At 46.2% G+C, this 24,910-nt stretch overlaps 3 protein-coding genes across 6 annotated transcripts; all 3 read left to right on the top strand.

Moving 5' to 3' along the window:
- The first annotated feature begins 125 nt into the window (after positions 1-125).
- Positions 126-5,295, top strand: LOC128721368 (ubiquitin-conjugating enzyme E2-17 kDa). 3 transcript variants are annotated; one of them, XM_053815113.1, is made up of 3 exons: positions 126-962; positions 3,145-3,430; positions 3,506-5,295. In XM_053815113.1, exons 1-3 carry the CDS (start codon positions 919-921, stop codon positions 3,629-3,631), a joined length of 456 nt encoding a protein of 151 aa, XP_053671088.1. In that variant the 5' UTR covers positions 126-918; the 3' UTR covers positions 3,632-5,295. The 3 variants fall into 3 exon arrangements, with proteins under 3 accessions (XP_053671088.1, XP_053671089.1, XP_053671087.1); XM_053815114.1 differs by lacking the exon at positions 126-962 and adding an exon at positions 2,799-3,018; XM_053815112.1 differs by lacking the exon at positions 126-962 and adding an exon at positions 2,799-3,066.
- A 594-nt stretch (positions 5,296-5,889) lies between these two features.
- On the top strand, positions 5,890-7,243 carry LOC128731501 (beclin-1-like protein). Its single transcript, XM_053824627.1, has 2 exons — positions 5,890-7,049; positions 7,132-7,243. Exons 1-2 carry the CDS (start codon positions 5,890-5,892, stop codon positions 7,241-7,243), a joined length of 1,272 nt encoding a protein of 423 aa, XP_053680602.1.
- A 2,508-nt stretch (positions 7,244-9,751) lies between these two features.
- On the top strand, positions 9,752-23,430 carry LOC128731851 (proline dehydrogenase 1, mitochondrial). 2 transcript variants are annotated; one of them, XM_053824999.1, is made up of 11 exons: positions 9,752-10,366; positions 16,629-16,750; positions 17,878-17,964; positions 18,049-18,239; positions 19,964-20,028; positions 20,117-20,295; positions 20,381-20,555; positions 20,629-20,790; positions 20,873-21,064; positions 21,123-21,300; positions 21,378-23,430. In XM_053824999.1, exons 1-11 carry the CDS (start codon positions 9,914-9,916, stop codon positions 21,581-21,583), a joined length of 2,010 nt encoding a protein of 669 aa, XP_053680974.1. In that variant the 5' UTR covers positions 9,752-9,913; the 3' UTR covers positions 21,584-23,430. The 2 variants fall into 2 exon arrangements, with proteins under 2 accessions (XP_053680974.1, XP_053680975.1); XM_053825000.1 differs by lacking the exon at positions 16,629-16,750 and adding an exon at positions 15,895-16,016.
- The last annotated feature ends 1,480 nt before the right edge of the window (positions 23,431-24,910 follow it).

Raw genomic sequence — 24,910 nt, 5'->3', positions numbered from 1 at the left:
GAAAAACACCTTGCTTTTTTCCGTCGCTAGTGAATAGAAACTAAATCAACGGCAGTGAAAAACACCTCACTTAGCAGGCAATTTACGCGTTTGGGACTCGCGTGAATTGTGCTGGTCCAAATCCGTTGATCAATCGTTTTCTGGCATCAGCAATCGAGCGATTGCGTGTATACATTGTGATATTTAGCGTTTAGAGAGGATCGTAAGAAAAAGTTGGTGAATAAGCGCAGGCAACAGCAGGCTTCCATGCAAGCAGAGTAGCTTATACTAAGTGCACGACGGTTCACAGAAATTGAAGCTTTTACGCGTTAGGTGGTGCAAGCTGGCGATTCGCCCTCTGCCACGGCGTTAACCCGTTTTCCCGTGATGCGTCTCGGTCGTGTTTGTGCGGCATTAGTTCATATTTTCGCTTGATCGGTGTGGAGTTCTCTTTTCCCGTTGCTCTTTGTCGTGCGCGTAAGCTCTCCGTCAGTGTCAGTGCTCGCGGTGGTTGTCCGAAACACAAAAGCAAGGACTTACATAAAACAAGGAATACGTATCTCGGGGGTGATTTGCCCGAGGCAACACCAAGTGCACCAAAATAAGCCTCGGAACGGAGGCCAGGCGAAAAAAGAAATTCACAGCCAGCCGCTGCTGCCCGTGGAGCTCGGCGGTGGCCTCACCTAAATAGGAAGAAAAGTGTCAGTGGCCGGAGGAAAAGAGTGGGGAGCATAGAAATCCGTACAACCGTAGCGCGAACGAGTAAACGAGACGGAAAGAGACTGTTCGAGAAGCACTAGCAGAAGCAGCAACGCCAGTAGCGAACCGGAAAAGAAACACAGCCGAGCGACTGTAGCGCTCGTGCAACCATCGAAGCGCAGATTTATTTTCGATAAAACAAAGCTCTCGAACTCGGATTTCGGAAACCCTTCGTAGGAAATGTCCACTCCAGCTCGCAGACGTTTAATGAGAGATTTCAAAAGGTAAATGCCTCCGTGCGTGTACGAACTCTGTACTCTTTTGTTTGTCAGTTCATCGGAAACAGGAGCTGAGCATTAAAACAGGGACGAGTTCAACAGGCCCCCGTTTGGTTGCCCTCAAATCCCATCGCCCCTATTCATTCGCAATGTTTACCGACGAAACCGATCGGAGGATACATAGCAGAAGCATAAAACCGCTTTAATCGTTGCCATGGTAGTGTCACCGCACAAGTTATCCAAACGACTTGGATCTGGGAATTTTATTGCCATTGCCCCAATAGCTCCAAGCACCAACTGCTGGGCGCTCGGGGAGCATTTGTTTGACGGTTGCCTCTCGTGCCACTAATGGAAGGATTCGATCCAACAACGGCGAGTTGGTGCGCTGCGTTTACCGTGATAAAAATATCGAACACAGTCAACCGAACGCCAACAAGCACGGGAGGAACCGTTGCGCGACCTTGTAGTAACCGTCTTTTACACGCGAGTCCTACCCATCGACGGGAAGGATGCCCTTGGGTTGGGTAAATGAACGAGGGAGGAGTACGCTGTACGAAACGGGTAGCCAAACGAGCGGTTGTTGGTGTGTGTCAACGTTGCACATCATCCGCACCCGTACAGGCAGCAGCTGTGCAGGGCCGATGATTAGTACGGGCATTTTTCAAGGTCCGTTTTCGAAGACAAAAATCAGCCCACCCTTTGCTTCACCCACTTACGCTTTGCTATTTAGTGGGTTTGTTTTGATAACCAACGCAACAAGAAGTAGGTCTTCGTGGACGGTTTCGGTATGACGTAAACCGTTCCCTCTCAATCTCGCTCACTGTTTTCTTCTCTATCTCTCTTTAGGATCCCCTTTATTAACTCGTCTAGTCGGATGTACGATGGGATGATTTTTTCTTCTACCAAGCACCCTTATTCTAGATGCAGGATGGGCCGAAAGAAATCTGCATCTAATAGAAATGCCTTTTCGTCCTCTTGCCGTCCGTATGCTCACGACGGTGATGCTAGCCAGCATTTGGCAAAGACATACTGACACCAAAAACCCAAATCAAACTAATTTCGGCACAGTTTAGGTGCAGTTTGGTAGCGAAGGCTACCGTGATTGAGATCGCCAACGAAATACGGTGACGCGAAATTCTTTCCTTCCCACTCACCGTTAAGACGCATTTAAAGAAACACCTCACGGGAACGACCCAAAACCCCGATAGCTTTGTCTTGCTTTCAGTCTCACCCAGACTGGTGGGGAAAATAAATGCTTAACCGGACAGTTCGTAAAAGTTTATTTTTGCAATCTAAACATAACGCCACAGAAAGAGCGAGAGAAACAAAGATAAATAGAGAGAGAGATCGCCCTCGTTATACGGGTCAGCACAGAAAGGAAGAACCATTAATAGAGCAGCGTATGACGCTGAGGAAAAATCTGTACTTCAGCATTTGTGTACTGTCCGATGGGTCAGGGACCGAGGAACGAACACACGCTAGTGTTTCCCAGCTGAAGCTGTTCTTCATTTGCGCGATCCTTATCATAATTAAACATCCTGCTCACATACGGCGCACCGTTGCACTTTTGTTCAAGCAACAGTTTCCTATAATGCCTTGATATTGGGATCGAAGCTGGCAATTTGAACGGCGGATCATGCCCGCCTGTTCTGGGATTCAAACCATACAGAACGAGGAGTCACACACCATTTTGTCTTACGCAATGCAATCTATCAGCTTAGTGAATCGGCCAGCCAGCCAGCCTTGTTGACCCATTTGAGTAGCACATGTCGCTTTGTTTACGTTCTTGGGCTTGATTGATGCAATTGCATTCGTCGCTTATCGGTCAAATTGCAACCTACTGTCGCTCTTGTCTATCGATGATACTGCCGTCGATTTTTCAAGTTCATCTTCTATCAGTCGAGCATGTTCTTGGCTGTTTGCGATCGAGGCCAACGGCTGGAATGAACGGAAATAGAGAGTCCTCGGCGAGACTCGCGGATTGTGTCAAGGAATAGAGATTGTAGTGCCGACTACGATCCGGAACATGGCTTCGCGAACTTGGACACATCGATTGCACAATGTACGCACATCTTGTGCGGCTCGTTTTTCCTCCATTCACACTTGTCACGTGATGAACCTATGATTGGCAGTCAATAAAGGAAAGCACGTTCTTACTAAATCTTTTATTTCTCACGACTATTTCTAGGCTCCAGGAAGACCCACCGACTGGCGTGTCCGGTGCGCCAACCGACAACAATATTATGATCTGGAATGCTGTGATTTTCGGACCACACGACACACCATTCGAAGATGGTACGTTTAAGCTCACGATAGAATTTACCGAGGAGTATCCAAACAAGCCGCCTACGGTGAGGTTTGTGTCGAAAATGTTCCATCCGAACGTTTACGCCGACGGAGGCATCTGTCTGGACATATTGCAAAACAGATGGAGCCCTACGTATGACGTGTCGGCTATTTTAACATCAATTCAGGTAGGCCCTTCTTGCGAGCGCGAGCAATAAAACGGAAAGCCAACATTATTTCTATCTTTTGCGCTTCTATTGCAGTCTTTATTGAGTGATCCAAACCCAAACTCACCCGCAAATTCCATGGCAGCGCAGCTCTACAAAGAAAACCGTCGGGAGTACGAGAAACGAGTGAAAGCCTGCGTTGAGCAGAGTTTTATCGACTAGCCCCGTTCGCATTGCTGTCTTTGTCCCGACCGTCTTCGCACCCATTGTCGCCGCCGTCATCTAGGCGCCTTCCACCCTGTACCGATATACCGAGGACATCTCTGTTCTTCCTTCGTATTCGCCGTGTACGCCACAAATCTGCTGGGAGTTCCTCTTTGGTTCGACAATGACGTCCGGCATATCGAGCAGCTGATGTTTCGGTAACTTTTTTCGACAGTTCGTCGTTGCAACCGCCACTCGGAAAGAACACTTTCCGTCGGCGTTCAGTGCATGCGCCGTCGCTATCAGCAGCCGGCTCCGAACGGTTCTGTCCTCCGTTGCACTGTGACGCAAACTCAACCATATTGTGCAATGTATATTATCTGCTTTTTTAGGCAATGCCTCATTTGGTCGTCCTATTTCAATATTCATGTTTTTGTTTGCTCGCAGATGCCCTACTGGGATCCATCGAGCAAATATCGAATCACCTACATGCTACATTAAGAGCATTGTAGTGAAACAAATTTGCAAACGAAAATAAATTCCTTTGATCAGTCCACTTCGATTATAGATTGCAACCGAATGGATCGCAATGGAAGAAAAGAGGAACATGCTACTAACAGTTTCTTCACGCAACGTTTTCTGGTGCACGTAAATAATGTTCACTGATACGTAAGACAAAGCTTGCGTGGCCGCCCATTGTTCTGCCTGTACGAGTGCTATATCCCAGAAAAAAAGAGAGAAGAGCATCCCTTAGATCGCCAAATTGATTCCTGCCCAAGGCATGAGCGATTCATGAAGATTTTCATTATCGAAATAAGCCGTCAGATTTGTTGCAAATCCTCAATACCAAAATAAACGTAAGAAAAAGAGTGTTTGAAGAATAGAAAACATTAAAATTGATTTGATTTAAAAGGAGTTAATATAAAAACAAATCTTGCTATGAACATATTACAGGACCGAATGTTGCAATAGGAAGGCGTTGAATGAAGTGTTTACGGAAAGTGTCGCTAATAGTGTAGAGTTATCGTCATGGAATAAAATATTGTACACATTTATGAACATAACATATGTCGAAGATGATGTCATCTTCATTCACGTTTATTATTTACAGATAGACTTTCACAAAGTACACCTGGATGAATAATACAGGCCAGAACAGTAACAAACTGCACAGATTACACCTATCGGTTAGCAACTTTCGCTTCGAAATTAGTAAAAACAAGAATACACGGAAGGATAGCAGCAGTTGATGGTTTGCGCAAAATGATTCGTCAAAGATGGCATGTTATGGTGAAATAATATAATAATATGTAAACATATTAATTATCGTTGCGAAAGTAATCGACAAATAAACCAGGGAAAGATAGCAATGAAAGCTCCGAGCGGGTTTACACCCAACCTAATAGTAATGGGAAGAAGATTGAAATCGACGCCACGTCTATTGGTACTCAAGCATGAATACGACCTGATAATGTGTAATAAAGCAACACAACAAAATTAAGAGAAACTTAACTAGGAAACGGGAGGAATACAATGCAAAGTAATACAAACAATTAAATGGTGATGAAATGTGTACCAGGGTACCATTTTGAATTGTGAAACGACATAAATTGAAATATGTATGTGCAAAGCTGGGAATCTGAAGCCAGGAAACTATAACGAAACTAAAAAGTATAAATAAAGCGTATAAAATCTAACCATCATTTTTTTGTTACATTATTATTACAGGCGAGTGATGGATACTTCTGGAAGCTTGACCAATCCTCGTTATTATAGCCTGCGAAATATAAAATAAAAATTAATTACTACCTTAAACGTATGAACTTCTCACCAGTCCGAAATCGTTATTGATGAATTTTAGACGTCGAAAATAATAAAATTGTTGTTCACTTAAATTTGATCTGACTGAATATCTCTATTAACTATCCATTACGTACAATGCTAATTCAAAACAAAACATAAACAGTTAAAATAAAATAAGTATCTACTAAGAGAGCATTTGTAATTTACTTATTATGCACTCACGCAAATGTCAGTCTTAAAGTATACTGCTGTCAAATCAGGGAACACAAACCGACCCAGTTTGCAAATCAGTTTGTTTATGTTGTTTTCTTTCGAAAAACGTCAACATACCTGATCAAATTGTTGTGAAACCTAAGCAGAACAGAAAAGAAAGGAGCTCCCAATTTACGTTCTTCGTGCGTTGCAGCCAACATAAGTGCGGATAAGTTTGGTACATCAATAGTTTTTCCCATTTGAAACGAATTTTAGCGAATATGAATGAGGCAAAAGTTAGCGTTAGCTTTTCCTGCCAACGTTGTCTGCAACCCATCCATGTCGATGACTCATTTGCTAGTCTTGGCGAGCATACGCTGGCTGAGCTTGCACTTCCAATAAATTCTCATCTGGAAATCGACCTGGAATCGCAGTCAGCCAGCTTCGACCATTTTGTGCCACCTTTCCGAGTGACGGAATCCACGAACGACACGAACGGATTCATGCTGCTATCCGATGGACCAGAAAAAGATTCGCTCGGTCACAGCTTACGCGTTAAGGCCGAACTGTTCGATGCATTATCCAATAACTCCGAGATAGATCATCCGCTTTGCGATGAGTGCACCGACACGCTGCTGGAGCTGATGGATAAGCAGCTCAAGATGGCAGAGGACGAGTGGAACGACTACAACAACTACCTGAAGAAGCTAGAAATGACGGACGACGTGCCAAATATCGAGCAGCTGGAACGAGAGCTTGCTGGACTGAAGGTGGACGAAACTAAGCTGCTCGAAGAGCTGAGTAAACTATCGTGCGAGGAGCAATCCGTCCGACAGGCAGTGGAGGAGCAGGAGAAGGAAAAGCACAGGCTCGAATGCGAAGAAAACAAATACTGGCGCGAGTATACGAAACATCGCCGGGACGTGATAACCACCGAGGACGAATTCCGTTCACTTGAGTGCCAAATGGCGTACGCCCAGAGCCAGCTGGAAAAGCTGAAGAAAACCAACGTATTCAACGCGACCTTTCACATTTGGCATTCCGGGCATTTTGGCACGATAAACAACTTTCGCCTTGGACGGCTTCCGTCTGCGCCCGTCGATTGGTCGGAAATCAACGCTGCTTGGGGCCAGACATGCTTGCTGCTATCAGCATTAGCCCGCAAGATGAATTTCAGCTTCAAGCAGTACCGTCTCGTACCGTACGGTAACCATTCCTATATAGAGGTGCTGGGCGAAGGCAAAGAATTGCCACTGTACGGCAACGGAGGGTTCCGTTTCCTGTGGGATTCAAAATATGACGCGGCAATGGTGGCCTTCCTCGACTGTTTGCAGCAGTTCAAGGAGGAGATCGTTCGCAGAGATCCAGATTTTTGCTTGCCGTACCTGATGGAGAAGGGAAAAATTGAGGATGCCTCGACGGGCAGCAGTTTTTCGATAAAGTAAGTATTTTCTTTTTGAGCTAAACCATATGCTAAAAGCAAATCTAACTGTGATCACCTTTTATATTTGCTCCTTTTCTAGAATTCAATTCAACTCAGAGGAACAGTGGACGAAGGCATTGAAATATTTGTTAACGAATTTAAAATGGGTTCTCACATGGGTATCGTCTCAGTTCACGGAGGATAAACGATAGGCTACTACCGAGCTAGTACCGAGATTCTCAGACGAATGCATATATGCGTAGCAAATTGCAGAATACCGTGATAATTAATTTACACCACGCCGATAACAATTTCATGCGCTGGGTAATATAGTAATACCAAATTACATGCGTTTTGCATGCAATACTCTCTGTTGCGTTTGTATAAATCATTTATGATAGAACTCTAAAGCGTGTAATGAAAATGATTATTTTATGAATTAGTTTAAGAAAAATATTGTTGGCACATTAAAAACCAATTAAAATGAGAATGGAATACCACAATTGTGTACCAAAAATAAAGGTGTGTATGAGAAAGAGTTGCAACTAGTATACGTTGAATGAACAAATGGCACAACTTGAGGAAATTTCTGGTAATATTCTTAATAATTATCAATCTACTTCATCGATATGCGTTCATGCTTATCGAATGCTACAATTCTTGTAATACTTTAAAAATAAAATAATTTTACATTTTATAAAAATATGACTGAGATCCAACCCATAGTTATTTGGAAAATGTTGCACACTCAATTATCTGTCCCAGTGGTCGGCAACCTCATTTGTGCAACAAGCCTGATACACTTCGTTAACCGAAAAGCGAACGAGGCATTTTTCCTCGAGTTTTCCTCTTTACCTGACTAATAAGTGGACAAAGATTGCTCACTTGTTACGGTAAGAGATTGTGTGTACAGAAACATTTTTGATTTTATTTTAAAATGAAGTAGCCCTATTTATTATAGATTGGTCTGTTCGTTTATTAAAATAGTAATACTAAAATAATGAGCACAAAGCTTTTTTTTTAATTTTTTTAAACGCAAACTGAAGCACACACCGATGGATTCAAAAACGGATTTCAACCACGTTTAATATCGATACGCTAAAATCACCTAACGACGAGATGCGATCTGCTCACCCGACTAAAACTCTTAACTAGAGCACAGGCTAACCTTGAGAGCCGCGAATTGTCGACCACGAGCAGGAGCGGGCCATTGTTGGGTTGTTTGTGCCGAGAGTCTGCTCTGTCTGGACGGGTGGTGTTCTGTGTTCTCAGTGCGTGGTAAATTTAGGTTCCTTAGTGAATTAGTGCAAACGTGTTCGATGCAGCACTAGAAACGTCCCAAAAATACCGACCAAGCGACCGAAATTTCCGTACTGGAAACAGGTGGCAACGGTTACATTTATAGACGACCGCGACAAAACCGCTGACATCTTTGCACAACGGTTGCCGGTTCGTCAGGCTTGGGGTCGGTCGATAGTAGCAAAGGACTAGGGACGGTTCAGCCTGTCGTCCTGGCTTGGGTCTACCAAAACGTGCCTTCAAGCGTTGCGGCTGCAAAACGTGTATACAGAATCATTCCAACCAAAGGACCAGAAAGAAGAAAAAAAACGCAGTGGAAAATGCGTGCCCTTTTGGTGTGTGTGTGTGTGTCCACTTGCCGAGAAAGTTTAAGATAAATTACGACTTTAACGTTTCGGTGCGCACATTTTTCGCTGCTTGACGTGGAAATAGAGTGACTCGACCAGCGGACCGCTAGCGGACGTTTTCTCCATCGTGTATGCACGGTTCGGGAAAAGTTTTCCTGCGAGAACGGCGCGGGACACGGGAGTTGGAAAAATTGTATCATTTACGTAATTCTGACGCTGCCGTGCGCGAGTGTGTGCGGCCGAGTGGAATTGCGCATGTGTGCACGTGCGTTTGTACGTGTGCATGCATGCGAGAGAATTTGCACGCGATTGTGTAATCCCGGCAATAGTGAGAATAGATTCTCGCGTTTCCCTTCGCTTTTCCTACCTTCTAAACTAGTCATTCTCTCTCTCTCTCTCCATCTCTCTGTTACATACGAACACTCGCATGCTTGATTTCTCCACTGCCATTATAAGGCACGTGTTTCATCGGGCAGGGATTGGCTGCCAGAGCGTCCCATTCCGGTGTGTGGCAGATGTATTTTCAACCATTTTTCCCCATCCTTTCGTTTAGGAATTAAAAACAAATCCGAGAGCAGATTCACGGGCGCTTCCGGCTGGTTCGCAAGGAGAATTCACACCCCATTCGTTCCACCTAACCGCCCTTTAACGGCCCTAACCACGCCGTAACAGCAAAGTGTGCCACTGTGTTGGTGCCGAGAAGTGTGCCCGGTCGCTACCGTGTGTTTGCGGAAAGGATACGTCGCCTACTTCGCTTAGCGTGCCTGACGTGTGTGCGCCCGTGTGTGTGTTTGTGTGAGTGTTTTACGTGGTGGAGCAAAACCGACCGCGCTCTCCGGTCTCCAGTGTGTGATTGTGTTGTGGCGCCATTCTCACACCAATCTCTGCTCGTGCGGTTGCGATTCCGCGTGTCCTGTGAAGGGAAAACCGGCGCCAGCGTTCGTACACGTGCCCAGCGAGTGTGTGGGCGTCTGTGTGTCTGTGAGGAAGTGTACGCTCCACTTTTGGCTCGAATCCTTTCGAGCAAGTGTGCTTCAAGTTTTGCGAACCACCGGCAAACAACGGTGGCAAAGGAGCAAACCCAGCCCAGGGTCTGCGCGTTAGATCGTGTGAGTGAACGCTACTTCCGGTAAACCCGGAACACCCGAAACACCTGAAAAACAAACACCACCCAGGTGCGCTCCAGGAGCAGCTCGTCGACCGAAAAACCTTCCCTGTCCGTGCTTGGTGTGCACCATGGCCTTCCTGCGTACCGTTTCACGCTGTAACAGCCTGGTCCCACGTAAGGTGACCTCTCCATCGACGACCGGAGGTAGCAGCTGTTTGACGTACTCACGATCGGAGCAGTTCCTGCGCCAGTATGGCATCCATGCCGCCGGAAACCGAGGTCCGCTTCCTAGCGCTCTGCTAGCCGCCCTTAACCAACGGCTGGCCCTTGAAGGACACTCGTGTGAAGGAGCTCGTCGCTGGCGTTCGACAACGGTGGCAGCCGCTTCCCCGGTGGCCAGTAGCACCCGGCAACGGCAGCAGCAGGATAACAACCCGTCAACGCCTCAACGCGATCCGCTCGATGTTAGCTTCAACGATCCGCATGCTGCGTTTAAGAGCAAAACCACCTTCGAGCTGATGCGGGCGTACCTCGTGTACGTGCTGTGTTCGTCCGAGTTCCTGGTGGAAAACAACATGAAGGTAAGGTTGGAACGGGATCACGTTGGCCGGTGTTTGGGGCCGGTTCCTGTGCGAACGCCGGAAGTGGCGATGATCGTACCGCCGGTGGCCCTTTTGGGTCGAGGATACGCGCGTGACAGGTTTGCGAGACACCACAGCTGTTGGTGTTCTCTCTCTCTCTCCCTCCCTCCCTCCCTCCCTCTTTCTTTCCCTAGCTTCCTTCGAGCAGAAGTCATACCAGCTGACATAACGTTCACCATCCATCCATGCGGCCTCTTTCGCTGTAGCGTCCTTGCGAGGCATCCCGAGACCCTAAAATGCATGTACAGAGGGCACGCAATCGATCAAACAGGAGAGCAACAAAAACTGGTTACGTCAGTGAGGGCATTTTCCGTGCTTTTTCTAAGGCTTTATTTCGGAGACACGATACAAGCTAAGCACATGGGGCGTTAGAATTACTGTATCTGAAAAGTAAACAAGCTCTCATTTCTGACGACTCTGTGCTGGGTTTACTTGTTTAGGCAAAAGGAAAAAGCTCTACTTGGCCATTTGTCAGCCAAACCACGCTTCTCGGCTAGGCAGACTTCTGTTATTCACCGCGAGTTAGCCACGCTCCGTTGCCAGGCAACTGAGGCTACAAATACATGTTACATAATAGGTCGTTCGTTCGGTTTACAATGAAGCTACTTTGTAACAACGTACTTGATGTTGCTCAGTAGACGAGAATGTTGCCAAAGCTAGGGCAAAATCGGTCAATGTTACCAACGGGGACGTATAGTGAGAACAGGATTCTAAACTTCCTGTTGCTCAGCACCGTGTGAGGGCATCGATTTGGATGTCTTCCTTGGCGAGCAGGTCCGTTCACAAGTGCGCACTTAAACGCACTGGTATTGGTTCTAACTCACGCCCTGCCGGGGGTCTCGGCGCGTGGGTCGAAGATATTTTTCTCTTTTCCACAGGACCACGCGGACCCGAAAATGATGGATCTAAATTTATCCAACCCCACATGTTGGTCGTGTTAGTTTACAATATTTGTGCTCAAAGACGAAAAATTGGCAGGAGAAAAAATGTGACAACTTTAGCACACAAACAAAACACGTCGAAATAGTTGCCACGGGGCTCACACACCTTGGTCATCGCCTCCGCAAAATAGCAGCAGTAGTAGGCGAACGAAAAAATCCCCCAAATTGTTGCCTCGTGCACAGCTGCGGCTAACAAACGGTTGCCAAAAGGGGCCCCATTCTCGATCGCACTCAAAGTCTCGTGCTCATGTTGGGTGATTCGCATGAGCTGGTTGATCCTCTTTTTTTTTCGCTGAAGTAGAAAGCAAAAAACAACACCACAACAGCAAAAGAGTATATTTTTGGCAACCCGCCGCGGGGTGCTCACCTTTTCGGGTTGCCGACCACCCTTGCCCAAAATGGCACAGGCCGACATCACGCGATGGGGGAAAATGTCGCGAATTCATGTGAAACATCGTGGAAATGGGTGGGCTTTTGGTGACATGTGTTTAATTAATTGGATAAGCCAACGCACGAAGCTAACGCACGCTACTACCGTGTTTCTGTAGCTCCAAGCGAGGAGTGCAATTCATCATCGAGAGCTATCGTTTTGAAAGCTCCCGGACCAGCCAGCGAACGAATTTACAGCCGGCATGCAGGAGAATGTGCACCTTTCACAAATGACCATTTCCTCCCTCCCGGACACGCTCGCAACGTGCGCGATGAATGATAGAAAATTGCTAAATGGGTCGTATCACATGGTACTGGCGCGTCGTGTAATGACGGCGTGGCGAGAGCTATTCGACGGAAGTCCCAACCGAACGAACACACCTGGCAGCAGAGCGAACACACCTTCTGTGAGGAGGCGCCCGGTGGGAGATTGATAGGAGCTGACGTGCAATTATGCTAAAATTATCATTCACCTCTATTTTTCCGTCTCGTACCGCCCGGTTCGAAGTTTTCCACTTGCGCAGTTAAGCTAGATAGAGGCAGGATGGCTGGCGCCGTGGCGTTATTCGGCAGGTAGAACTAGGACCTGGGCTCTCATTTGCATGTGGAGGCGTTTGTGGTGTAAAATTCGCTCAGCCTCGCCCGTTTATGTTCAATTTTGTCCACGAATTGCGGGCGCAGAACTTGCTGAAGCGTTTCAAACCACAACACCCATGGTCTGTAGGCATAGTTAACGCTTGCTTTTAACCTCCAAAAGCACCATATGGAGTGCAGTGACATCGCGATCACGAAATCATGGCGTGTCCTCTTCCACGGAAGCCGTACAGTTTTGTCATTAAGCAGGACTTATTTCGGAGAAACCGGGAAACAACAATAACACCATTCATTTTATCGATAGTCCCACGAACGGCCGCGGGTATTTCTGGCCACGTCGAATCCTTTCAATGTCGGAATGGAAATAGAGCGCGTTAAGATTCTGTTTTAGAGTGAGTCTTGGAGATACTCGCTTGGTTTGAGCTTTAATAGACTTGATAACATCAAACGTTTATGTTTATCGCACAAAATAGGACGTTATTCTTGACCGGTGAGATAATGAGGTATTGACCAGTCATTTGAGATTCCCAAATTATGCCCTTTTCAACTGTACAAGGGACAACGCTGTAGTCATCAAATGGCTGCTATTTATTTTTAGCAAGCTCAGCACAAAGTACATAGAAAAAAACCCATCACGTTTTACGAGGGCCCGTTACCATACGAAGATCGAGGTTCACCTAAAAGGGATCACCTGCCAACAGCTGACCGGGATCGAACGGTGGCACTTTGTCGTGTTGCCATCCCCAACCTAAAAAAGGTCAGTGTTACCAGCCCAACCCCTACGAGAGAACCACATCAAACCGGTCCTATCTTTGATGGCGTAATTAGCGTTACTTAGCAGAGCCGAATCTCAATAGCGCACTGATCACATGACAGAATGATCTTATGACGCAACGCGCGTGGCAGGTAGGCTTTTGGCAAAACCTTAGACTCCGATAAACCGATGAACAAACAGGATCACCTACAGAAGGTCACACTGTGCAGGATAGGATGGCATAACAGGCAAGCAATGTACGCTCGATCTGGAAACGTCACCTTGGCAGATCCCGGTGCGCACGAACGCGTTGATAGCGCTAATTAAACGTGCTCAACGCGCCATCGCACACGGGAAGGGCACGTACCGGTGACGGTGCATCGACTTCACACCTTCACGGTGAGACTTGTGCGAACCGCGTGCAACCGTCATTGCTCAAGACTTAGCGACAACATCCCAACCCGGACTTTGTTGTAGGTCGCTAAGCCCGCTGAAACGTCACGTGTCCTTGCAGGGAACTGGACCGGCTGCAATGATCTTACGATACGCGATGTGATAAGCAACCGGCGAAGGAAGATGATCACCGGGTCTGTGGGACATCCGGATGTGGGACAACGCGCAATAAAGTAACGCTGACCTTGGCAATGCACGCGTGTTCCGGCTGGCGTCAGGGGCGATGGGACGGAACCCCTTCTCTGAAGGGAGCGATCGGGTGGTTCCGCACAGCTGAGCATGTGTTGGTGGGATTCGCAGCCGGTCGCGGTTTTCCGCATGTTTCTAATCCCATCAGGGCACAACTTAGTTGAATAATGCCTTCGTTGCACCGGCGTCGTCGTCGTCGTCGTCGATCGTTCGGGTTTGTGGGTGGTGAGTATTTTGTCGTCGGTGCATTTCTCGTCACTTAGCAGCTGATGGTGGCAAAATGGCGGGCACACCTCCTTCTAGTCGGTATTGATCGTTGGTTGCGAGGGATAGCAAAAAAACCACAAACATCCCCAACCCACGTCATTACGACGTTGGAGTCTATTTGCGAGTTCTGCTTCCATAATATTGCGCTCCGTGGTTCAATGATTCATGAGTGCATTGTCGCGAATGGAATTGCGCTTGAACGTCACTAAAAGGGTAGCAGAACTCCTTTCTAAAGTGATCTTAATTTGAGCGCCATTTTTTTCACCTCTCGGGGAAGTACGCGATCGAGGACAAGTTCTGCTAAATTAGTCATTTTTCTATCGCGTTTACTGACCTCATACGTGGTATTATCTCAAAACGTGTACACGGAATCGTTTGCAGTGGAGAACTTCAAACGATCTACGGCTTGACGGAACACGATCTGCGCCATTACCGACGATCGCGTGATCGCTGGATTCTTCGTGGTCTTGTTTTTTCTCCCTTATTTTCTCCCATCCGATGGCTATCCGGCTTCCCCTTGGCGGTTACTTTATTTTACGAGCCTCCAGAATTTGCTTTTACGAGTGTATCGTGCCCGAATGTCAAACCACTCCGATTGAATGCAAATTGCCTTGAACTTGGGATGACCTTGCGGCGGAGCGTCTGCGATTTTAGATAAAACCGACCCCAGACGAGTAGCGAATAGCGCGAATTCGCGTACTGGAAAGAAGCGAAAAATTTAAGCAATCATAATCGCGAACAAAGCCTCCTTTTTGGGACCCAGAGAGTGGGAAAGATGTAGCTGATTAAGTCATATTTTATGTTTGACGATACGCCGTGTTTCTGACGCGCTCCTAGTGGTCGATTGTGATGTTTCTGGAGGTCCTTTCGCTGCCCATCCATCCTCATCCATCCATCCCCGCGTAATCGCTCGTTCACCGATTGGTCCTTATTGCCGGCAAGCCCTAAAGAAATCCTTCCGACATACTAACCCAACATTACTGTATAATACTATGTAACTAACAAACATGTCTCTTCGTTTTTTTCTCTCTCTCTGTCTTCCTTTCTCTCTTTATCCCATGCCGTATGTTACATTTGGCTTTCGCCTTTCGCTGCATGGTTTCAAACCAATCGGACACAATCGGCAAAAATTGCGGCTTGTACAAATTGCTATCGGAAATTGGACACTGTGTGGAAAATTGGACGACACGTTTCGCTGATGCTGATGACCCCGATGTCGCGTGCATGTGACCCTCACTATCATCCAACGATCGGAAATTACGAAAAAAAAATTATATATATATGTACAAAAACGAACACCCCGCAATATCGATCAAACTCAAAATTCGCCGCATGTCCCACGCTACGCCAAACTTCATCCACACTTCCCGGGACCAATCGCACGCACGAAAACACACAAACCCACACCATTCACTGTTCGACGATCACCGACCATGGCCTTTCTTCCTTGGGGAATGTACGCTGCCACAACTATGCGCTACGACACGGATGATCCTGAACGCGAAAATTGGAATAACCTAATCAAATCTAAATTGGACCCTAATTTCGATACGTTGCGGTGTCCTGGAATGGAACGAATGGTGCAATTGCAACCCGCGTCGACCGTTGCGTGGAAAAATCCGCATCCTTGTGTGGACGCGTGCAATCCAAACCAAATCAAAATCAATAATCATCATTGTCCTGAATCGACGGAAATTTCCTTCCATCACGCACCCACACACACGCGAACCCATCCCCCACATGCACACGTATCCTTTCGCCCGCTCGCCTCATCCTGCTGCGAATATCTTGCGCCCGCCTGGTCACCTGGGGAAAAAAACCCTACCCGGAACCGATTTCAGCTGATGAAAGTCGCGCAAACCATTCTCGGCGAAAAGCTCTTTACGCTGCTGATGAAGTACACCTTCTACGGTCACTTCGTGGCCGGCGAAGATCAGGTCAAAATTGTCCCAACACTGGAAAGGTACATGCAAACGCTAGCGAGTAGTAGTATTACTAATGGTACTGTTTTTTTTCTTTTCTCCTTCTTTTTTTGTATCTTTTGTATCGTTGTTTCGTTTCTTTTTCTCTTTTCTTTTTTTTCCACATTGCTACACATATTTAAAAAAAAAACACATATTATCACACCCTCGTAATTCATTTTCCACTGCGCGCGTCTCTGGGTGGGTGGGTTGGCTGTTTTGTGATCGTCGATCTTCCACCTTGGTGTTCGCGGATGCCGCAATCAACCTTCACAAACACACACACACACATATATATACACACGCCATAAAACGAAACGATCCGCATTTGGCGATCGCCTCATTTGGGGAAAACTTTTGCGAAACCAAAAAAAAAACCGCGACAACAAAACTAAATGATATAAAAACACTTCGACACAAAACCACCATCCCACCAATGGCAATGGCTACGATCGGGCTTCAAAAATGGACATCCTCCCGTCAACGGAACGGCTGGGGTTTCTTTGCCCCGCGCCCCCCGCCCTCCGTCTCCCGCCTCCCCACAAAAATGCCCTTTCTTGCCCCATCAACTCGACCCTGCCGCCGGATTGCTGCTTCCGCGTGGCGCACTAAAGCTCATGAAACTGATGCGAGCCATCCTCGGCGACCGGCTGTTTATCTATCTGATGAAGCAGACGTTCTATGGGCACTTTGTGGCGGGCGAGGATCGCATCCGGATCGTGCCGACGTTAGAAAGGTGTCTTTTCTTTCTATTCTATACGTTTCCCGTGTTTTCCTGCCCTCCTTGTACCTTCGCAACAGGCCACAATCGAAGGTGCATCCCAGAAAATGGGGATCCTGCAAACACACCTTGCCGCTGCGCCTGCACTCGTTCGTGTGTCCTTTCGCGTACCATAAAACCATGCCATGTCCATGTGTGCTTTCTCACGTGCGTTCCACGTGGCGAAGTGTACGCGCTGGCGCAAAACCTTCACACCACATCTCGCCCGTTTGTTCTGCGTTTTCTTTAACCGTTGTGCTTCGTGTCCATCATCCGTACCGTCGTGTGACGGCAGCACTTTTCCTGTGGCTTGCAGAATACGCCGAACTTGCACCACCGCATTCGTGTCGTTCTTTCTGTCTCTACTCATCGCCATTGCACTGTCGCCTGTTTCCACGGGCCCCTTGCGAGTTGTTTTTTTTGTATTGAAGTGCACTTTCCGTTTTAAGTACCACCTCCGGCTGCATTCTGTTAACTGTACATCTCTCGCGGTGACGTTTAGTTTCCTCCATATCATCTTGATCCGTTAGTTGCAGGGGAGATGCAGTTTTCCTTTGATGCTTCATTTTCCCTGCTCACCACTCACTGTCATTACGGGCGAATGCATCTTATATGTTGATAGCTGCATCCAAACTCCAGCAAGTTGATTGTTAAATTATCTAAAAATGCATCGTTTTGGCTCAATTGTACAAATTCAACAACTGTCCCTTCGTACATCGGTATCTTGTGTCACATAGAATGTTACCTGTATTTCATCTCATTTCTTTTCGATGTTTAACTGGAAGAAAAACATAATCAACACACTTTCTCATTTATTTTGCATAGATTTTTTTTGTGAAACATCTAGAATGAGTATGAGATCGGAGAACAACATTGAATTGTTACAAATTTGATTCTCACTCCACGAGTTGATGTTATCATTTTGTGTAAATGTTTTTAGTTTTTCTTATTATTTTGTAAACTAACGAAGCATTCTCTCGAATGGAATCGACATTTGTCACGTACCAGTAGAATGTACTAATGCTTGAACAAAAAAAAACCCAAGCTAAACGCCCGCATTTGAACCTCTCTAATCGAAGCTCCCGTTTGACCCACTTTTTTAGATTGCGTTCGTTTGGTGTTAAACCGATCCTTGACTACTCGGTGGAAGAAGATCTTTCCCAAGAGGAGGCGGAAAAGCGCGAAGTTGAGTAAGTATTCCCCATTCAATGCGTGTTGCCTGCAACGAAAACGCTTTATCCATCTCTCTCTCTCTCTCTCTCTCTCGATTGCAGAGCTTCCGTATCGTCAGCCGGCACAAACCTCTCCGAGGACAGCGCCGACTCCTTGCCCCAGTACAGTGTCGACAAAACATTCGCCGACCGGCGGTACAAGGTGCAGAGCGCGAGGACATACTTCTACCTTAATGAAGCCACCTGCGAGCGCAACATGGAAACGTTCCTCGAGTGTCTCGATGCGGTTAAAGGTACGTAGAAAACGACCCCACCGGCGGGCGTGGTGTAGCTCAAACATTGACCAAAAAAAAACTCACCCCATTCGGAGGGTGGCAGAATCGTTTTCGCTAAAAATACTGCCCATCCCAGGCGAAGGGATCTTCTTGCTCAGGGAGCCTATTGAGGGCAATTAGCCGCATTGGCGCACACCGCAATCCGACGGCCTAAAGGCACTGCAACTTCTGCTGACCAGCGACGAATTCGCGTTCGTTGCATAATGGGGAGTATATCTTCTTCTTCTTGTCCCCCTTTCGCTCGGTCACCACAAAAACCGATGCGTGCGCAGTCCTCACCGGGCAGCTGCAGCGACGTGTATTGTGTCTGGCCATGCATGGGGAATGCACCGAAATAAGCTGTGCCCTCAAAGCCGTACGACCCGGAATATGAGACGTTTGCCCTAGCGTTCGGTGCTCTCGATGCTGACCACCACATTGCCAGTCGGTGGTTTTCCCTTGGCCCTTTTCACGCCAGCCATGTTGTGTTGTGTTACGCTGCGTCCTCGTTGGCGACAGGTTTGCAAGTAGAGAATCAGGAGCACTTGGCAGGTTTTTCATGAGAGCATCTTTCCCCGTTTCGGAACAATTCGACCACGACGAAAAGCTACCAAAAGACGAAAGCGAAGACGCCCCAAAGTTGATGGACTTATCTTGAGCGGCCGTTCCGTTCCAAGGCTCTTCCAGTTTCGGTCTGCTTCGCTTCGTTTTTCCTTCTCGCCAGTTGCTGCTCAGCAAGCAGGTCCCGGAGTTGCGTGCAGTAACCGCTCGATCGCCAAATTCAGACAATGCCCTCGAGGGACGGCGAAACGATGGCATGCTTCTATTGAGGAACGCCGGCGATGGCATTTTTTTTCTTTTTCGCCGGTTTTCTGGCGTTGCAGTGGCTCCACTTAAACACGAAACGAAGAACACCTTTTTAGCAGTCTCAGGTTGGCGTCAGGGGGGTAAAACCTGATCGCGATATATCGTTTTTTTTAGCCCGCCATTGACCTTCGAGCTTTCATTGACCGGTTTGGAGCGTCCAGAAGAGCTGTTTAATGGGGTGACGTTGGCGGGATTTTCATCTAACGTTTGGGGTTTTTTTAAGCAAAAAAGAGAATTTGCACAAAACGTGGCTCTCACATCCTTTAGAATATTGAGCATGACAGTTATCTGCATGTGTTGTGTGCATTTTTCAAGATATTAGAACCATTTGAAAAGCGGATTTCATTTCTTCGTGTGTTTCGCTTGCTTGGTAAAAGGTTGAATAATATGAAAAGCAAGCAATATGCCCTCTTTGATATAGAAGACCGAGAACAGTTCCGGGTCTTGGAATGTTGCTCGTCATGAGTCTCGAAATACGAGCGCAACACATCGTCACGTGAGTTTGCTGCAGTAGAAACACATCTGGACACATGGTAGTGTTTCAGAGTGGCGCCACGTGGAATGTAAGACATCGCGAAACTGGCGACGATGAACTCGTTTCTTTCACGCCTCACCAGTTTCGCGTGTTGTTGGAAAATGCTTCTGGTGTTTGGTCGGCCATCAATCGAATTGCAAGTGCTCTTTAATGGCACCGTTGTGTTGAAAATGGATTGCGATTGAAGGGTTGCTTCCGGAGCTTTACTTTTTTTGAGCAGAACAGTGAAATGAAGCTACAACATGCATACATTTGACCCTTACCGTCGATTATTTATCACTTATTTTATATTTCGCTTCAGGTGCAACATTCGGTACCGGTATTACCGCTATTAAGCTAACTGCCCTCGGTAGACCACAGCTGCTAGTAAGTGCATTCAATGTTGTTTGCGTTCCCATCCCCAACGAAAAGCTTCTCTACTAACTACAGTATTGTTTTTTTCCGTTTTGCACAGCTTCAAGTATCTGAAGTAATTATGCAGGCTCGCCGGTACATGATGGATCTGGCCGGCAGTACCGGAAACATTTTAACGCATCACAAAACCATCCAGGATCTCGAGCGTTACCTCGGCAATGTGTCCGACAAGAAGGAAGTGAAGGAATTCCTCACGAAAGTTACCTCAGACAAAGACGGGTTGGTAGAGCTGCAAAATGCTCGCGAAATAAAATACAAAAACAATGGCTAGTTTTGTAAACGGGGCGGTTTGTTTTCATTGTAGCATTCTTCATCTTTTCCCGTGGACCGGTATTATTAACGAGGACTGTCAGCTGAGCGAAACTTTCCGTGTTCCGGATCCGGTTACCGGCCAAATGCGCCGTTTGATCTCAAAGATTCCACCCAAAGAAGAGGAAATGTTCCGAAACATGATAAGGCGCTTGAATACTATTGTTAAGGTGAGGACTACGCTGGCGTTTTTGGGGGATGTTCCATCACACTAATCAAACCACTGTTACGTTTCATTCGCAGACTGCCCAAGACCTAGACGTCCGCATTATGATTGATGCCGAGCAAACTTACTTCCAACCGGCCATCTCACGAATCACGCTCGAAATGATGCGCAAGTACAACACCGAAAAGGCCATCGTCTTCAACACGTACCAGTGTTATCTGAAGGACACGTACAAAGAGGTTAGCCACAGTTTCAACGCCCAATCGATCGTTTCTGAAGAACTGTGTACTAAGCGTTAAAAAAATACTTCTACCTCCACAGGTGTGCACGGATTTGGAGCAAGCCAAGCGGCAGAACTTCTACTTCGGTGCGAAGCTAGTGCGAGGTGCTTACATCGAGCAGGAGCGCGCACGAGCGGCTGCGCTAGGATACGAAGACCCGACGAATCCTTCCTTTGAAGCGACCACCGAAATGTACCATAAGACGCTAACCGAGTGTTTGAGACGCATCAGGGTAAGCGCTTATCTCGAATCATTTGCACTGTGTCTGTACGTTCGCGTATGTTTTGCAGATTCTCAAGGATGCGAATGTGGATCCGAAGAAAATTGCAATCATGGTTGCATCGCACAACGAGGATACGGTTCGGTTCGCCATCGAGAAGATGAAAGAGATCGGTATCCACCCGGAGGATAAGGTGATTTGCTTTGGTCAATTATTGGGCATGTGTGACTACATCACGTTCCCGTTGGGTAAGTGTCTCTAAGGCGATTAACCGAGACTGACGACACCTCCCTAAAACACGTGTTCGCTCTGTTTCATGCCACAGGTCAAGGAGGCTACTCGGCTTACAAATACATCCCGTACGGTCCGGTCAACGAAGTCCTGCCATATCTGTCGCGGCGAGCTCAGGAAAACAAGGGTGTGCTGCAGAAGATCAAGAAGGAAAAGCGGCTGCTGCTGTCGGAAATCACCAAGCGGCTTGCCAAGGGGCAGTTGTTCTACAAACCGAAGGGCAAATACGTTCCTATCTAAGCTCGCTGGCGTCATGCCCGGTGGCAGAAGCAAACACACACACACGAACGCAGCCGCACAGCCGACAGTAATACAGCAGCCGTAGAGCCGTAGCAGATTGAATCTGAACAACCCCGTGAACCTCCTGACCGTCACTAGCCCTTCCTAGTGTGCATCTGAACCGCTTCTGTCGAAAAAACAGGCGATGCACCAAAATGATACCGCATCGTACCAGATCCCCTCCGACTTTGTGATTTTGTGAACCGTTTGACACACGTGGGGCGGCGGTTTGGGAGACGTTTCGTTCCCGTTGCTCGTCCCTTTTTACCCGCCACCGCCGATCACGTGCCACCTGTTGCTCGATCGCGAAACGGGATGTCTCGACGCCATAGGGTTAGGTGGGACGTATTTATGTATAGTTTTGTTTTTTTTTCTTTGTTTTCTTTTTAAGGACGAACACAACCTTTTCGTCCATACTCGCGCGAAGGTGGTGTAGTGCGGTGATCCTGCAGCAGCTTCCTCATCCCCGCTAAAATGCAGCATAATTTTGTGATCTATGTTAGGGCATTCTTGTTTTTCGTGGTGAATAACAAACGCGTATTGACTAGCTTACACAATTTATTATCGTTTAAAGGCACTGTAAGGCAGAACGAGCGCCCTGCCGGGGAATGCTCGTGCCCTACCGGTTTAAAAGTAGTGCGATCTTAGGACAGGAACCTGTGCGCTCCTGCCGATCGCATAGTACCGGTAATTTTATCCCTAGAGTTGCTCATGCGGAGCAGTAGACCATTATGTAGCTTGATCGCGTTCGTCCCTTTGCATGCGGCAGCTAAGGAAGGAAGTTAGAGTTGATTGGGCGGGAGGATGCAAGCCAACTCGTCCCGTACGAGTCAAGGGGATCTCGCAAAATGGCCGTGTGCAGCCGTGGTAAAACAACATTGTATGTTAGTATTATAATGCTTATTACGAGAAGGAAAGACAAACGCGCAGGATAGGCAAATTTTAGCAGAAGCAAACGAAACCCCAATGCCCAGTGATGAATGCTGGTGGTAATTGAAAACACAACCACTTTACAAACACACACACTCACTTTATGAAGTGCTGACAATAAACTGAATATGAAAATTGAAACTAAATGTGACTAAATAGCGATCGTTAGCGGGTACGAACGAACGTGCACCGGCAAGGAACACGCGCCAGAGGGACGGCGTTTAAGGAAGATCCTCCCATCCCAACGGTACGGTTGTGGTGTGGGGTAACATGAAACGAATGTTAGGCGAGCATGTAATCATATTTAAATGTGTGACTCTACTTATTAATGAACAAAACCCAAGCATACCAAGCAAACCGACAAAAACCACACGCGAAAAGGGCGATACAATTGTTTCACAAAGTTCGAAGTAAATGTTTACATGTTCCATATGTTCCGTCGATGCAGCATACGGAGGGAACTGAAGCCGATAAACAATTACGGTAATTACCGATGCTAGTGATGAATATTATTAAACCGATCTGGATATCGAGTAAGACACACGTAACACACGCAACACACAACCTACATATTAACTGGGACCCTCCAAGAAATACAAACAGAAAAAACGAAACAAAAAAAATATATCTCGGAGGTTTGTCTTCTCACGTATTGGATGTGTTTAAGATTGGAATAATGCAGGACTGGACTTATTGTATTGCTTAGCGCAGCGTAGGGAGTAAAACACCCAACCGCTCATCTTGTCGAAACGATACTCAATTTGAATCGATGGGTGCCTCCTGGGCATGGGTGGAACTGGCAATGTCTGTTAATTGAAAAACTCTGATCGTAAGATGTGTAAAAATTCTGAGACAAACAATAAATATACTGAATCAGAATCAAACGCGATTGGGGTGTTTTCTTGCATCGGGATTCGTTGTGAGTATGAGGATAATTCTTATTCTTATTCTCAGATGTATACACTAACAGATATCGTTCAAGATAAACTGCTGGATATTCAAATCTTTAAAGCCACATCTATCCGTAAATTCAAATGTTTAAAACTGCAAGCATTTTCGATGCGCATTTTTGAATGTCCGAATGATCGATGAACATTTGTAAGGTTTCGGGGAGTATGACACCTTTTTACCTACAAATTGGTCTTGCATTTAAATTCTTGATAAGAGAGCAACATTCTTTGTTCGTGTTTTCTGAATGTGTTGTTTCTTAAAATGGCATTTTGTGTTTTGGAAAAATTTAATATTAGTTGCAGCAAATTAAATAGACACAGAAAACTTTAGCACAAGTGCCCATAGTGCGTTTGCAATTCGTTAATCTTTAACACAAATTTATTGGCACAAACAGACAAGCAAATAAACCGTTTACATTTTCAGCTTTATTCTCACGTCTTATTGTTATATACTGATAAGTTTTGATTACATTTGGAAGCATAATATTTTTTATTTTTTGACTGCCATGTGTTTACATCGAACCACGTGTATGGCAATGACGGATCTGGTAAATATCGCTAGCAAAGCACGCCGTCAGTGTATACAAATGCTCCCACTTGGACCTTTAACACTTTGCACACATTAGTAGGCCGTAAACTGACGGTTCTATTAATAAAAGCCAAATGACGATAACAGAGTTATTAGAGCCCTGTGCCCTCTGATTATAACTCGCTCGTCCTTCTTTACCCCTGCCAGGGGGAAAAAGAAGGATTCGAATAACTGATGGCTTTTTGAAACCTCTTTAAATTCAACACAGAAATTATACTGAAAAATCTCGTGCGAATGATCGTTAACGATCGGTTGGACTATAGATAAGTAAAATTGTTATGTGTGAAAGGAGTATGATCATCTGTACCTATGAGTTTCTATAAATGATATTAAACCTATAACGACTATATTTCTAATCAGAAAAGCTGTGGTCAATGCATCCTTTCAATACACTTCAGATTATTGCTCAAACTATCGCAATTTAGATCGATGCCAGCGAGGATGAAGGCTCATAAAAAGGATGCTCCTTTATGATCATTTATGTGAAATCTTTTTCTGTGTTTTTAGCTTAAAAATGCAATGCATTATGGCAGGTTAGATCGCAGAACTTCTAAGCCATCGTAAAAATTATGAGTTTGACGTTTAATAGGGTACATTTATAATCATTCTCAAGAACATACGTTGTAAAATGCAGAAATATATAGTAAAATCATTTTTCTGATACATAATAGATGACATAACATATATTATTTCATATTTCGCATCATTCTACGAGGAAATACTACATCTAACTTTCCCATTCGCAGCACATGCGTCTGTGTTTGACTCATTTTGCACGTCAGATTTCTTTCGTATTTCTACACGCTTTTAGTGATACGT

Source organism: Anopheles nili, chromosome 2 (assembly GCF_943737925.1).
Source record: "Anopheles nili chromosome 2, idAnoNiliSN_F5_01, whole genome shotgun sequence".
Lineage (NCBI taxonomy): Eukaryota > Metazoa > Arthropoda > Insecta > Diptera > Culicidae > Anopheles > Anopheles nili.
The sequence above is the reverse complement of the archived record's forward strand: the minus strand, read 5'-3'. Positions and strand labels throughout refer to the sequence as shown.